This window comes from Megascapheus bottae, chromosome 32 (assembly GCF_031878675.1).
Source record: "Megascapheus bottae isolate mThoBot1 chromosome 32, mThoBot2.hap1, whole genome shotgun sequence".
In the NCBI taxonomy this organism is placed as follows: domain Eukaryota; kingdom Metazoa; phylum Chordata; class Mammalia; order Rodentia; family Geomyidae; genus Megascapheus; species Megascapheus bottae.
This window is the reverse complement of record NC_143540.1, coordinates 6,152,913-6,166,796: the sequence shown is the minus strand read 5'-3', so window position 1 is coordinate 6,166,796 and position 13,884 is coordinate 6,152,913. Positions and strand designations below refer to the sequence as shown.

General features: G+C 41.0%; 1 protein-coding gene across 2 annotated transcripts in view; it reads left to right on the top strand.

Moving 5' to 3' along the window:
* The window catches only part of Atp2c1 (ATPase secretory pathway Ca2+ transporting 1), a 62,821-nt gene extending 50,427 nt beyond the window's left edge, over window positions 1-12,394 (top strand). For both annotated transcript variants that reach the window (XM_090323436.1, XM_090323437.1), the window contains exons 18-27: window positions 1,796-1,966; window positions 3,193-3,290; window positions 4,148-4,198; window positions 4,836-5,002; window positions 6,367-6,435; window positions 7,339-7,455; window positions 9,329-9,476; window positions 10,977-11,072; window positions 11,252-11,393; window positions 11,595-12,394. In XM_090323436.1, coding sequence (XP_090179562.1) covers window positions 1,796-1,966; window positions 3,193-3,290; window positions 4,148-4,198; window positions 4,836-5,002; window positions 6,367-6,435; window positions 7,339-7,455; window positions 9,329-9,476; window positions 10,977-11,072; window positions 11,252-11,393; window positions 11,595-11,725 — 1,190 coding nt within the window. In that variant the 3' untranslated portion in view covers window positions 11,726-12,394. The remainder of the gene's footprint in view (window positions 1-1,795; window positions 1,967-3,192; window positions 3,291-4,147; window positions 4,199-4,835; window positions 5,003-6,366; window positions 6,436-7,338; window positions 7,456-9,328; window positions 9,477-10,976; window positions 11,073-11,251; window positions 11,394-11,594) is intronic.
* The last annotated feature ends 1,490 nt before the right edge of the window (window positions 12,395-13,884 follow it).

The window sequence follows — 13,884 nt, the reverse complement described above, 5'->3', positions numbered from 1 at the left end:
TGTGGGGCAGTCCACACTTCCCAGCCGCGCCGTTCCATTCCACTTGAGGCTTCACAGAGCCCTTCTAACTAGCAAGGCCAGCCAGCCCCCAGAAGATGGAACACCGGAGCGGGAGGCTAAGAGCACACAGCTATACCCATAGTTGATTCAGGAGGCTGAACTCTGGGGATCCAGGGTCAATGCCAGCAGACCATACCAGGCCCCCTCCCCCAGGGATGCCATGTGCAGAGTGACAGGCCGGAGTCACAGCTGCCTCTGTTCCTGGCTTAGGGAGACTCTAAAGAAATTGAAGAGGTGTCTTTCTTTTTTTTTTCTTTTTAATTTAAATTTTATTGTAAAGGTGATATACAGAAGGGTTACAGTTACATATGTAATGTAGTGTGTCCATTTCTTTCTGAACAATGTTAACCCCTCTCTCATTCTTCTCTTTTTTTTTTCTCTTCCCAGCACCGCCCCCCCACCCCCGAGTTGTAAAGTTCATTTCTGATGTAGTATCACTGTTGAATTGGGTCACCCTCTGTCCCACCATTTCTGTGATTTTCCGTCCCTTCCCCAAATCAGATAAACATATATACAAGCCTCTTTCCCAGCACCAAGGACTGTTGGGTGGCATTTCCTTCTAAGTGGAAAGCCTTTGGACCCCACATCTATGTAAATAGGTAGAAGATAGAAATTACTTGCCTCTGGCCTTGGTTTTCCAATTCTCCAGACCTTCTGCCTGAATAAGAATAAATACTTCCTTTGACCTTTCTGGAACTTTTCAATCTTGCCATGAGGTGCTTAGGGGTTAGTATGTTTTCTGTTTTTGATGTGCCAAACTAAAAATTCCCCAGGTACAGGCACATCCCTTTGGCTCATACAGGAGGTTACCAGAGGTTCCAGAATTCTGAGAGTAAGCCAATGATAAATGAAAGACAGACAGGACTTTCTGCCATGTTACTATATAATGGTAGGAGGGTGTCCTGTCTTTACATACTCCCCACAGGACCAAAGTTCCAAGAATGAAAGAGTAGTCCAGACTTTAATGGTATTGATGGTCTTGTAACCATTGTATAGACAGTTGGCTTTCATGTTTGAAATTATAGGCTGTGTAGAGTTCATACAGCCTTCTCTCCATGCTGTTGCATTTTCCTTGGAGATTTATGAAATGGAAAGATGGATATTTGATAATACCTTCAAAGGTGTCTGCTTAAAATTGACTTAGTAAAAGTTGATAAGCTCTTAGTTCTTCTAAACAGATAAAAGTTGCAGTAGTTTTTGTGGAAAACAGCTGCATGAAATTGGTTTACAAAAATGATCTTTAGCCATGCGCCAGTGGCTCGCATCTGTAATCCTAACTACTTAATAGCCCAAGGTCTGATGATTGCAATTCAAAGCCAGCCTGGGCAAGAAATTCATGAGGCTTATCTCCCATGAACTAGTAAGAAGAATTCAGAAATGGTGCCGTGGTTCAAGTGGTAGCGTGCTAGTCGTGAGCACAGAGAGGCTCAGGGACAGTGCTCAGGCCCTGAGTTCAAGCCCCAGGACCAGGGGGAAAAGAAAAGAGCTTCATTCTTCTGACTTGTCCTTTCTGCTTAACAATTTAGTTCTATTCCTTTTTATTTTTCATAGCTTAAAGCAACTGGATACCTAGACCCATTAAATTATAACATCCTAGCATATAATACTTTTGAATTTTAAAGATTATGTGGTAGCTACAAATGAAATCATAGTTAGTCTAAAATGATTGTCAGCTAAATTCTAATGTTGGTGTGATTCACATTTCCTGGTTTGGATTCTATTATTGTTTCCTAAGTGCTTGCTTTGGCTTCTGGTCCCGAGCTGGGTCAGCTGACATTTCTCGGCTTGGTGGGAATCATCGATCCTCCTAGAACTGGTGTGAAGGAAGCTGTTACAACACTTATTGCCTCAGGAGTGTCGATAAAAATGATCACTGGAGACTCACAGGAGACCGCAGTCGCAATCGGTATAGCTGGCTGCTTCCTTCTGTTCGTGATAGCTTTCCACCAGATGTTACCATAGGCATAAAGTATGCGTGTGTCGTGTTGAGACTATGTGATTACATTTGATGCACTTGTTTTTTTTTGGCTGGACTTTATATAAAATTGTGGGAAAAACGGATTATAGTTTTTGTAAAAAAGTATATAGTTAAAACTAAATATGAAACCATTTTATCCGCAGAGGATAATTGATTGTCCCTTCATAATCCATCAGTTGTAAGCTAAGCTCAACCTGATTGGGCTAATTTTAGTTCTTAGGTTTTGTTTGATGAAATAGGGAAATTTCTTTTTTTTTTTTTTGCCAGTCCTGGGCTTGAGCTCAGGGCCTGAGCACTGTCCTTGGACTTTCTCAAGGCTAGCACTCTACCACTTGAGCCTCAGCACCATTTCCGGCTTTTTGTCTATGTATGTGGTACCAAGGAATCGAACCCAGGTCTTCGTGCATGCTAGGCAAGCACTTTAACCACTAGGCCAAACTCCCAGCCCTGGGAAATTTCTTAAATTTAAACAAAAACCAAAATCAGGACAGGATGAATTCAAATAGTTTTGTCTTGCTGATAGTTTGTTTTGTGATTTCTTTTTTCTTTTCCTTTTTTTTCTTCTTTCCTTCCTTCCTTTCCATCCCTCCCTCCCCTGCTCCCTTTCTTTTTTTTTCCCCCCACTATGGGGCCTGAACTCAGGGCCTGGGCACTGTCCCTGAGCTTCTTTCTGCTCAAGGGTAGCACTCTACCACTTGAGCTACAGTGCCCCTCTGGCTTTTTCTGTTTATGTGATACTGAGGAATCAAACTCAGAGTGTCAATGCATGCAAGACAAGCACTCTACCACTAAGCCACATTCTCAGCCCCTTGTGATATTTTTTTGGGCAGTCTTGGGGCTTTAACTCAGGGTCTGAGCACTGTCCTTGGACATGTTTTGTTCAAGACTAGAGCTCTACCACTTGAGCCACAGCACCACTTCTGGCTTCTTTTCTATGTGTGTGGTAATGAGGAATTGAACCCGGGTCTTGATGCATGCTAAGCAGGCACTCTACCACTAGGCCAAACTCCTGGCTGTAATTTTTTTTTTTTTAATAGAAAGACTTTTTGTTAAAAAGAAGTAAAGGCCATATTAAGTGATAATAGTGTTGACTAACACATAAAGCAAAACTGCTTTGGTTAATTACATTTTCTTTCTCTTTCTCTCTGCTTTAGCCAGTCGCTTGGGATTATATTCCAAAACTTCCCAGTCTGTCTCAGGAGAGGAAATTGATGCCATGGAAGTCCAGCAGCTCTCGCAAATTGTGCCAAAGGTAGCAGCATGACTGAGCAGCTGCCTAGAACTTTGCTCTTACCACTGTCCTTGGACAGCCATTTATAGCCACATTTACTGATTTAAATTCTGTGCACATGTCCTATAAGTTTTCACTTTTTATAGGTAGGCAGCATCTCACTGTATAAAGCCCAGTTTGTCATCACATTTGCCACCTAACACTGCCTTCCACAGAATAAAAGTTTTTAATTTGTGGAAGTGTGGTTTATTAATTATTTTATCCAACAGCTCTGCCTAACCCAGTCACAGAAATTTCTTCCCATGTTTTATAAAATGTTAACCACTTTTGGGCCGAGAGTGTGGCCTATTGGTAGAGTGCTTCCTTATGATGCAGGAAGCCCTGGGTTAAATACAATTGGAGAAATACATTTGGGACATAAAATAGAAAAGGCAGTACTGTAAAAGTGAAGGAGCAAATACCAGCTGCTCTACAGACATTGAGAAGCAGCTGTTCTTTTATCTCCGTGAAATCATCACAAAGGACAAGGAAGTTTTAGTCATCCCCCACTTTGAGGAAGGCACAGATGCTGGAGACATTTCCCTTTTCTGTCTCTGGAAGACTACAAGAATATGCCTGCTTTCTTTTCACAGTTGAAACCCAGTGGTACTTATTGGGCTTCTGGTTTAGATGATGTATTTCCTATGATAAACACAACCTTTCCTTTGATAAAGGCAGAAATGACTGTATCTGAATGAGTGTCCTTAGAAACATATGGTAGTGCCCTATGTTTCTGTGCTATGTTAAATATAGCTTAAATGGATCCATAAAATGATTCTGTTACGAATGCATGGGTGATTCTGGTGTTAACATTTTTAGTGTGTCTTGTGTTTTAACAGGTTGCAGTATTTTACAGAGCTAGTCCCAGGCACAAGATGAAAATTATTAAAGTAAGTGTCCAAAATTCAAAATTGTTTCATTCCTGTATGAAGAATGCTGCTTCCTTTGGTTTGTCTTTGAAAGAATATGGTTAGAGCGTTACACTCAGTGTTGTGAAGCTAGACAAGCATATTTTTTAAGAGCTTGACATAGAAATCTAATTCACATAGGAAGATGTAGATGAGAACTTCATGAAGTATTTGCAAATGTAGCACAACCTTCCTTAAATGGTTAAAAAGTGAAGACAGATGTTCTTGTAGAGATCCAGACCGTCTCTGTATGAATGCAGTAACTAGACACTGAGCACATGCATGTGAACAATATTTAAAAAGGTATGCTTATTTACACTATCTAGTGAAATGTAGCCATCTATTACTCAGCAATGAGGATATGTTATAGAAATCGATCATCAGGCGACATTTTACATCATATAGAGTGTCCAGTTCATGAAGAGGATATTAGTAACAATGTCTTCTGATTAAAACCTCCATTTATTTAAGTTTATTGAAAAAAAGAAAAGGCGGTCTATATTACTTTTGGTTTTCACAACGTATTAATCAGGAGTACGTGTGTATTCTTATCGTTGATGTGGAAGCAGGGTTTTTGCAGGAACTCCTCCCTTCCACCGTTGTCTCTGCTCCCTTTCAGTCTCTCCAGAAGACTGGGTCTGTGGTAGCCATGACAGGTGATGGGGTAAATGACGCAGTTGCTCTGAAGGCTGCAGACATTGGGATTGCGATGGGCCAGACCGGCACAGATGTCTGCAAAGAGGCAGCAGACATGATCCTGGTGGATGATGATTTCCAAACCATAATGTAAGTTCATTTTCAGTGAGAATTAATTCTCCCTCCCTTCCTATACCCCATCCCCAGATGCCGCAAATGGAAGAGAATTCGTGTATTTCCACATGGGATAAATTAACCCAGCATTCCGCATTAATCTTGCTCGCTGTATAGTTCTAAAGAAAATAATTGATGAGGGGTTGGAGCGTGGCCTGGTGGTAGAGTGCTCGCCTAGCATGTGTAAAAGCCCTGGGTTTCATTCCTTGGTACCACATACACAGAAAAGGCTGGGTGGGAGCGGAGCTGTGGCTCAAGTGGTAGAATGCTAGTTTTGAACAAAAGCAGCTCAGGGACAGTGCCAGGCCCTGAGTTCATACCCTGGGACTTGCCAGGTGGTAGGATGTTTGCATATCAACGCAAGCAGGCATGTGTTGCTTAGTGACCTAATTACAGGATGCAGGCACATTCTTACACTAAGAATTCAGGGAGTGGGAGAATGTCTCCCACATCTCCTTCCTTCATCTTTTTTTTTTTTTTTTTTTTTTGCCAGTCCTGGGCTTGAGCTCAGGGCCTGAGCACTGTCCTTGGACTTTCTCAAGGCTAGAGCTCTACCACTTGAGCTTCAGCACCACTTCCAGCTTTTTTTCTATGTATATGGGGTACCAAGGAATCGAACCCGGGTCTTCGTGCACGCTAGGCAAGCACTCTACCACTCGGCCAAACTCCCAGCCCATCCTCCCTTCATCTTAAAATAAGTGAGGGGTGAGGATTTAGGCAATAATGATGGCCGTTCAGGCCGTCTCCTCGCAGTCTTAGCTGCACCTCACGCAGATGCCTACACCTGTCAACTGCAGGTGTGTATCCCTCGGGTGGGGATTACGGTTCCTCTGGGGGCCCCATAGTCCTCATACCCATTTAGCATCTCCCACGTCTAGGCTGTTCAGCACTGGATGGAAAGTTCGCCCATCCAGAAGAATAATTTTTATTTATTTATTTATTTATTTTTTTTTTGCCAGTCCTGGGCTTGAGCTCAGGGCCTGAGCACTGTCCTTGGACTTTCTCAAGGCTAGAGCTCTACCACTTGAGCCTCAGCACCACTTCCGGCTTTTTTCTATGTATGTGGTACCGAGGAATCGAACCCGGGTCTTCATGCATGCTAGGCAAGCACTTTAACCACTAGGCCAAACTCCCGGCCCAGGAATAATTTTTAATAATAAGTTTAGATAGAGCATAATAGGCTTGATTTAATTCCTTGCGAAAATAATTTTTTCTACTCTGGTATGAAGGGAAGAATATTTTTTAATGATATGTATGATGATTTAGTTTCAGAATTTTAAAAAAATGTATAAATACATGTTTGTGTGATTTTTTTTATTTCTTTATTTTTAAAATTTCAGGTCGGCAATTGAAGAGGGTAAAGGCATTTATAATAACATTAAAAATTTTGTTAGATTTCAACTGAGCACGTAAGTTTGTAAGAGTTTTGTTACCTGTGGGCTCTTCTATATAATTTATGAGAAAAGTAAAACTTCAGCAGAATGTCTAGAAACTTTGCCATGAATTGTTTATTTGTAAGTTGTCCAAAAAGAAAATTGTGATTCCAGAATTAAAAATGGCAGCCGGGCTCCAGTGATTTGTGCCTATAATTCTAGCTACTCAGGAGGCTGAGACGTAAGAATCCTGGTTTGCCGTGAGACTCCAATGAACCACCAGAAAACCGAAAGTGGTGCTATGACTCAAAGTAGTAGAGCAATAGCCTTGTGATGAAGAGCTCAGGGACAGCGGCCAGGCCCAGGGTTCAGGCCCCTGACCACCACCAAAAAAAATAAAATCTTCTAAGCTGGGTCGCTGGGTTTGATGCCACACGCCTGTAATACCAGATTTGGGAAGACTGACAAGAGGATTACAAGTTCCAAGTTAGCCTTGGCTCCTAGAAAGATATTGTTTTTTAAAAAAGCTATTTCTCTCTTTTTTTTTTTTTTTTTTTTTGCCAGTCCTGGGCTTGAGCTCAGGGCCTGAGCACTGTCCTTGGACTTTCTCAAGGCTAGAGCTCTACCACTTGAGCCTCAGCACCACTTCCGGCTTTTTTCTATGTATGTGGTACCGAGGAATCGAACCCGGGTCTTCATGCATGCTAGGCAAGCACTTTAACCACTAGGCCAAACTCCCGGCCCCGCTATTTCTCTCTTTGTCAGTGTCTAAACATCTTGGAAGTCTTATTAAAACATTACTATCTAAAATGTTCAAATATAGGTTACTTTCAGGATATTCTAATAACATGAGTTTTTTTTTTTTAATACTTAAAATGTATAAAATACATTGGAAGTTTTACCGTGCTGACAGATTTGTAAACGACTCTTTTCTAACAGGAGCATAGCAGCATTAACCTTAATCTCACTGGCTACATTAATGAACTTCCCCAATCCCCTCAATGCAATGCAGATTCTGTGGATCAATATCATTATGGATGGGCCCCCTGCTCAAAGGTAAGAGGTTTTTTTCCCACGCATGAAGACAAAGTGTAACACCCTTGATAATTTAAGTTTTAAAACTTCATTATGAACAGTTTTAGGAAATATGGCAGCAACATGTTTGCTACAAATTGTGCGATGTGTGCATATCATTACTTCTCCTGGCTGGTACTTCATGTGTGGTAGATCTGAGGTTTGCTCTGTGTCAAATGCCTTGCCTCTGGATGAGAGTGGATCAGGAAACAAGGGCAGTTCCTGTCCTCAAGAAGTTAGTTTTTAAGCCAGGTGCCAGTAGCTCATGCCTGTAATTCTAGCTACTCAGGAGACTGAGATCTGAGGATCACAGTTCAAAGTCAGCTCAAGCACCAAAGTCCATAAGACTCTTATCTCAAATTAACCAACAGAAAACTGGAAGTTGTGCTGTTTCTCAAAGTGGTAGAGTGATAGCCTTGAGCTTGAGCTGAAGAGCTCAGGGACAGTGCCAAGTCCATAGTTAAAGTTCCATGACTAACAAAAAAAGAAGTGAGCTTTTTTTTTTTTGGTCAGTTGTGGGACTTGAACTCTTGGCCTGGGTGTTACCCCTCTACCCCTTGAGCCACAGTGCCACTTCCGGTTTTCTGAGGATTGATTGGAGATAAGAGTCTCATACAGACTTGTTAGTGCCCGGGGTGGCTTTGAACTGAAATCCTCAGATCTCAGCCTCCTGAGTAGCAAGGATTACAGGTGTGAGCCACTGTGCCTGGCTTGAAGTTAATTTTTTTATTTCCAAAAATTATACCCAAAAATGGTGGACTTGGATTTCTCCATTATCTATGTAGATTGCTGTCAGTTTTAGAGGCTTTGGGAAGCACTGGAGGAGTCAAGTGTCTATTTTATAATTACAGAGTAGTTGAGTGATACATGTCATTAGCCATTGCTCCAAATCATTCCAGCAGAAACCTTGTGGCTTAAAAATATTGTTTAAGAAAGTATGGCTGGGGGCCGGGAGTTTGGCCTAGTGGTAGCATGCATGAAGACCCGGGTTCAATTCCTCAGTACCACATACATAGAAAAAAAAAGCCAGAAGTGGTGCTGAGGCTCAAGTGGTAGAGCTCTAGCCTTGAGAAAGTCCAAGGATAGTGCTCAGGCCCTGAGCTCAAGCCCAGGACTGGCAAAAAAAAAAAAAAAAAAAAGAAAGTATGGCTGTGGCTCAAGGGTAGGGCGGTATCCTTGAGCTGAAGAGCTCAGGGACAGTGCCCAGGTTCAGAGTTCAAGCCCCATGACCCACCCCCCCCCCCACAAAAAAATATTGTTTAGCTAGGTGCTAGTGGCTCACACCTGTCATCCTAGCTACTCAGGGAGCTAAGATCTGAGGATCATGGTTCAGAACAAGCCTGGGCAGAGAATTCTGTGAGACTCTTCAATAAACTACTCAGAAAAAGCTGGAAGTGATGCTGTGGCTCGGGTGGTAGAGTGCCAGTCTTGAGCACAAAGGAGCTCAGGGACTGTGCCCAGGCCCTCAGTTCAAACCCCAGGACTGTCCCCTCTGCGTTCCCCCCAAGAAAAAATAGTTCAACTGGTTGGTTGTTTTTTTTTTTTTAGTGAAAATATTCTATGCAAATGAAGTTGAACAAGATTTTGAAAGTTGACTTTTAAAAAAGTGATGTTATTATTGATCATCTTAATTTTCTCCAAGTGTCTCACCATGTTGCCCAGACTGATCTTGAGCCTTCTGCAAGCTCAGCCCCCAGAGCAGCTGGTGTGGGGTGGGCCTAGGTACATGCCAGCGGCAGTCATTTATATTTGAAGTAATCACAGCCAAGGTTTCCTTTAGGCTTCCACAGTTTATTCTTACCTCTTAACCTTAACTCTTGAAAGTAATTCAGTATATGGTTTGCTTTTTAAAAAGCCTTGGAGTGGAACCAGTAGATAAAGATGTCATCCGTAAACCTCCTCGCAACTGGAAGGACAGCATCTTGACTAAAAATTTGATTCTTAAGATCCTTGTTTCATCTGTAATCATTGTCTGTGGGACTTTGTTCGTCTTCTGGCGTGAGGTACGTTCCCTGGATAAAACTACTGTGTCACCATGGTTTCTCTCTGATACTTAGTTATCTTGGGGTGTTACTCAAATGTTGATGACTCTTTGCCTGAAAAAGGGGGACAAACACATTTTGAAGAACTTGGCGTCAGTCTGTAGGGGTTTAATAGTATTATTTCTAATGGAAAGTCATTTCAAGTAATGGAGAATAGTCAGATAGGATAAAAATTAAACATGAACCTTTGGGAACACTTGTGGAGTGAAACCTCTCATGTCCTTCGCCTGACTTTTGGACAGTAAACTCCTACTTAAGGCTTTTTGCTTAGCCAGAGTATCTCCCATGTATAGCTAAAACCGTGTTGTGGGGTGGGGAATGTGGTCTAGTGGTAGAGTACTTGCTTAGCATGCATGAAGTCCTGGGTTTGATTCTTCAGTACAAAACAGAAAAACACATAAAACAGAAAAAACAAAAACAAAACAAAAGCTGGAAGTGGTGCTGTGGCTGTGGTGGTAGAACATTATTAGCCTTGAGAAAGCCCAAGGATAGTGCTCAGGCCCTGAGTTCAATCCCCAGGAATGGCAAAAAACAATGCGAAACAAAAAAAAAAACATGGTGTGGCAAACTTCGGACATGTGCATATTCTCTCCAAAACTCTGCCAGGTCCTGACCCTTCAGTGTGATCTGGAGCCACCTGAGTCTCCCTGCCATTTCCCTTAACAGTGGGCTTTATTAAGTGCCTTGCTTTCCCACCTTTTTTTTTTTTTTTTTTTTACTTATTTACTCATTTATATTTTAATTTTTTTTTTTTTTTTTTTTTTGCCAGTCCTGGGCTTGAGCTCAGGGCCTGAACCTGTCCTTGGGTTTTCTCAAGGCTAGAGCTCTACCACTTGAGCCTTAGCTCCACTTCCAGCTTTTTTTTTTTTTTTTTATTCTATGTATGTGGTACCGAGGAATCGAACCAGGGTCTTCATGCATGCTAGGCAAGCACTTTAACCACTAGGCCAAACTCCCAGCCCATATATATTTTAATTTTTTGCACTGGTATTGAGGCTTTAATTCAAGGCCTAGGCACTGTCCCTTAGCCTTTTCTACTCAAGGCTGGTGCTCTATCACTTGAACCACACCTCTGTTTCTGGCTTCTTGGTAGTTAAGTAGAGAGAGGAGTCTCATAGACTTTTCCTTCTCTGAGCTGACTTTTGTGATCCTTGAATCTCAGCTGGGATTACAGGCATGAGTCACTGGTGCCCAGTTGTTTTCCCACTTAAAATTTTTTTTGAGATGTTTGAAAAGCTTAAACAGCTACTATTACATATAATTCATAATAATTTGATTTTTTGTAGGTGGTTTATAAAAAAATGTAGGCTGTTGATGTGTTTCATATCTCAGACTATAGCTCTTTCACGCTAGTTGAAGGAAAGTAGTAATATATTACATACAAGTGTGCACTATTTGTCTATTTAATTCAGCCTCTGAAACATAACTTTGTTTTTTGTTTTTTTTTTGTCCTCTTGACAGCTGCGAGACAACGTGATAACACCTCGAGACACCACAATGACCTTCACGTGTTTTGTATTTTTTGACATGTTCAATGCACTAAGTTCCAGGTCTCAGGTATGCCTCAGTGACATTGTTCATTGAGCAGAACTGTCTCTAACAGGAAGTAGCAGGGATTGTGGAGTTTTAACTTCACTTGGTTTTGTAGCCCCAGGCACAGCCTTCTAGAAACATGTGTCATTGTCCAACAAACAGGGTAAATCATTTTCTCACTGAACTCTTTGTTTTGTCAACAGACCAAGTCAGTGTTTGAGATCGGGCTGTGCAGTAATAAGATGTTTTGCTACGCGGTTCTTGGCTCCATCATGGGACAGTTGCTGGTGATTTACTTTCCCCCACTTCAGAAGGTTTTCCAGACGGAGAGCCTAAGCGTACTGGGTAAAGAAACATTCTTTTCAGTACACAAATATGTAGCTCCATGGGTTTGGTAAGCTAGTTACTTCATACCTGTGAGCTTTCCTTTTCATATGTGTAGCTAATGGTTCGCAGGCTGTGCGAAATGCTAGGGAAATAGAAGTTACTAAGCATTGCGACGACAAGCTTTGGAGAACTGAAAGCCCAGTTTATTTTCTCTTGCAGATCTGTTGTTTCTCCTGGGGCTCACATCATCAGTGTGCATCGTGTCAGAAATTATAAAGAAGGTGGAAAGGAGCAGGGAAAAGGTCCAGAAGAACGTTAGCTCAACATCATCGTCTTTTCTTGAAGTATGATGCATATTGCATTTTTTTTTAATTTGCAAACTAGGAATTGCAGTCTGAGGATCGTTTAGAAGGTCAAGTTCAAGAGGATAATGAAGATTTGAGAACTTTTTAACCTTCCATTGACTTTAATGTTAAAGACTTGATTTGAGACTTTAACCTGCTGGCCGTCCCAAATGAAATTATGCAACTTTGATAACATATTCCTTGATTTAAATTGGCTACTGTGATTGAGTGGAACTTTATAAAGCATATGGGCAGGTATTTAATTTAAGGGAAAAAAAAAGCAAAACCTGAACCACCTTCTGCACTTAAAGAGGTCTAATGTACACATACACTATCTATCTTAGATAGATATAAATATTTTTTTTATTTTTAAATATTGTACTATTTATGGTGGTGGGGCTTTTCTTACTAATACAGAAATAAATTTAATCATTTCAAAGGCATTCTGTTTGGTTTAGAAGTTGATTCCCAGGGAGTGCCATACTTTAACTACTGTATTTCCCTCTTCTAGAATCCAAGCAGCTTAGACAAACTTGTGCTACTATCATTTGTGTCTCAAGGGTGGGTTTTTTTCTTTTGCACAGGATGTGACCACTGTCAGATCACTGTTCTTTTCTTTCTTTTTGTGATTGAAAAGCATATACTGCAATTTGAAGTAAATGTTTGCTTTCTGTAGTAAGTGTAAATGGTTACTTTTTATTTTATTTTATATTTAAATGGTGTGAGTCCTTGGTCTAGGAGAATTAGTGCAGGGATATCCAGTGGCATTCCAGTTAGCTAACGGGGTCTGTAACGAACACTTAGTAGTAGAGTGAAAGACCTTTAAGACTGAGTGACGTTTATAACACATTAACAGGTCAGGTCTCCTTGTCAGTCAGATACACATTATCTGCTTTGTCACTGTCATCTTGCCAGCTTTTAGATAGAAAGCTAAGAACTTCTGGTGAATAACTGAATTTTATTATTCTTAGTGTTTACATGTGTGTGTCTTCATGCCTATTTCTGCAAAAACTATGTACTTAAAGAATAAGATAGCCCCAATCCTGGCCAGAACTGTGTAAGAACCAGGGTGCGAGCAGAAGATGCTAGCCTGGCCTTGCTCCTAGAGCATCTCTTCAGGCAGCTTCATGGGCCTAGGTTGTAGCCCAATCATTAGTCTGCCCCCTTCTTCTCCCTTTGGTTCTGTTATCTTTGTGTCTCCATTGGGCATGCTGAAGAAATAGATTGGTTTGCTTTGTGTAGTGACATCAGTTTTTATAAGAGCTTGGCAAAACATGGGTGACTTGAATGTGTGGCCAAGGTGGCCCTGAAATTTAGAATGTAAAAACCCAGGGGCTAGGAGTTTGGCCTAGTGGTAGAGTGCTTGCCTAGCATGCAGAAAGCCCTGGGTTTGATTCTTCAGTACCACATACACAGAAAAAGCCGGAAGTGGTGCTGTGGCTCAAGTGGTAGATCGATAGCCTTGAGAGAAAGCCCAAGGACAATGCCTAGGCCCTGAGTTCAAGCCCCAGGACTGGCAAAAAACAAAGCCAAAAAAATTAAAAAACCCATTCTCCTGCTGAATCTTTCTATAAACCAAAACAGGTCACCAATTCTTACAAGATTCTTTTTGAAGGTAGTAAGCTTTATGTCTCATGAACTGTCAAAGTAAACCATTCCTGAGCTTCTTTATTCAGCTAGCCACTGCAAGTGGTAACACTGAAATACTGTCACAAGCAGGAAAATACCTATTCTTTGAGCCCTTATTACTAAAACCTGAGTGTGAGAAGCTGAGATGTGTGCACTTCATTCTTCTTTCAGGCTAAATAGTCATTTGTACCTTGTTCTCTTTTTATTAGATGGAATTTGGAGGCCATTGTCTAATCAACTCTTAACAATTTGATGTCTCATACCTAAATTTTGTAATGATTTTTTTATTCTGTTAATGACTTGAAATACCTATTAAGTGCATATCAATCATTTTTGTTTTACAACGTGGGTTCGCAGTATGATTTTTGAATGAAATAAATGTGCCTACCTTTTCATTTGGTTTTGGACTCTTAAAAATAAAATGACTTCTTTGTGTAAGTTAATGTCTTCCCAGTTAGTACTGTTAACATTCACATTATCTGTATGGATGCCAAAGACTCAGAAACCTTTTGGTTTAAAAAGAATGACATAAATCC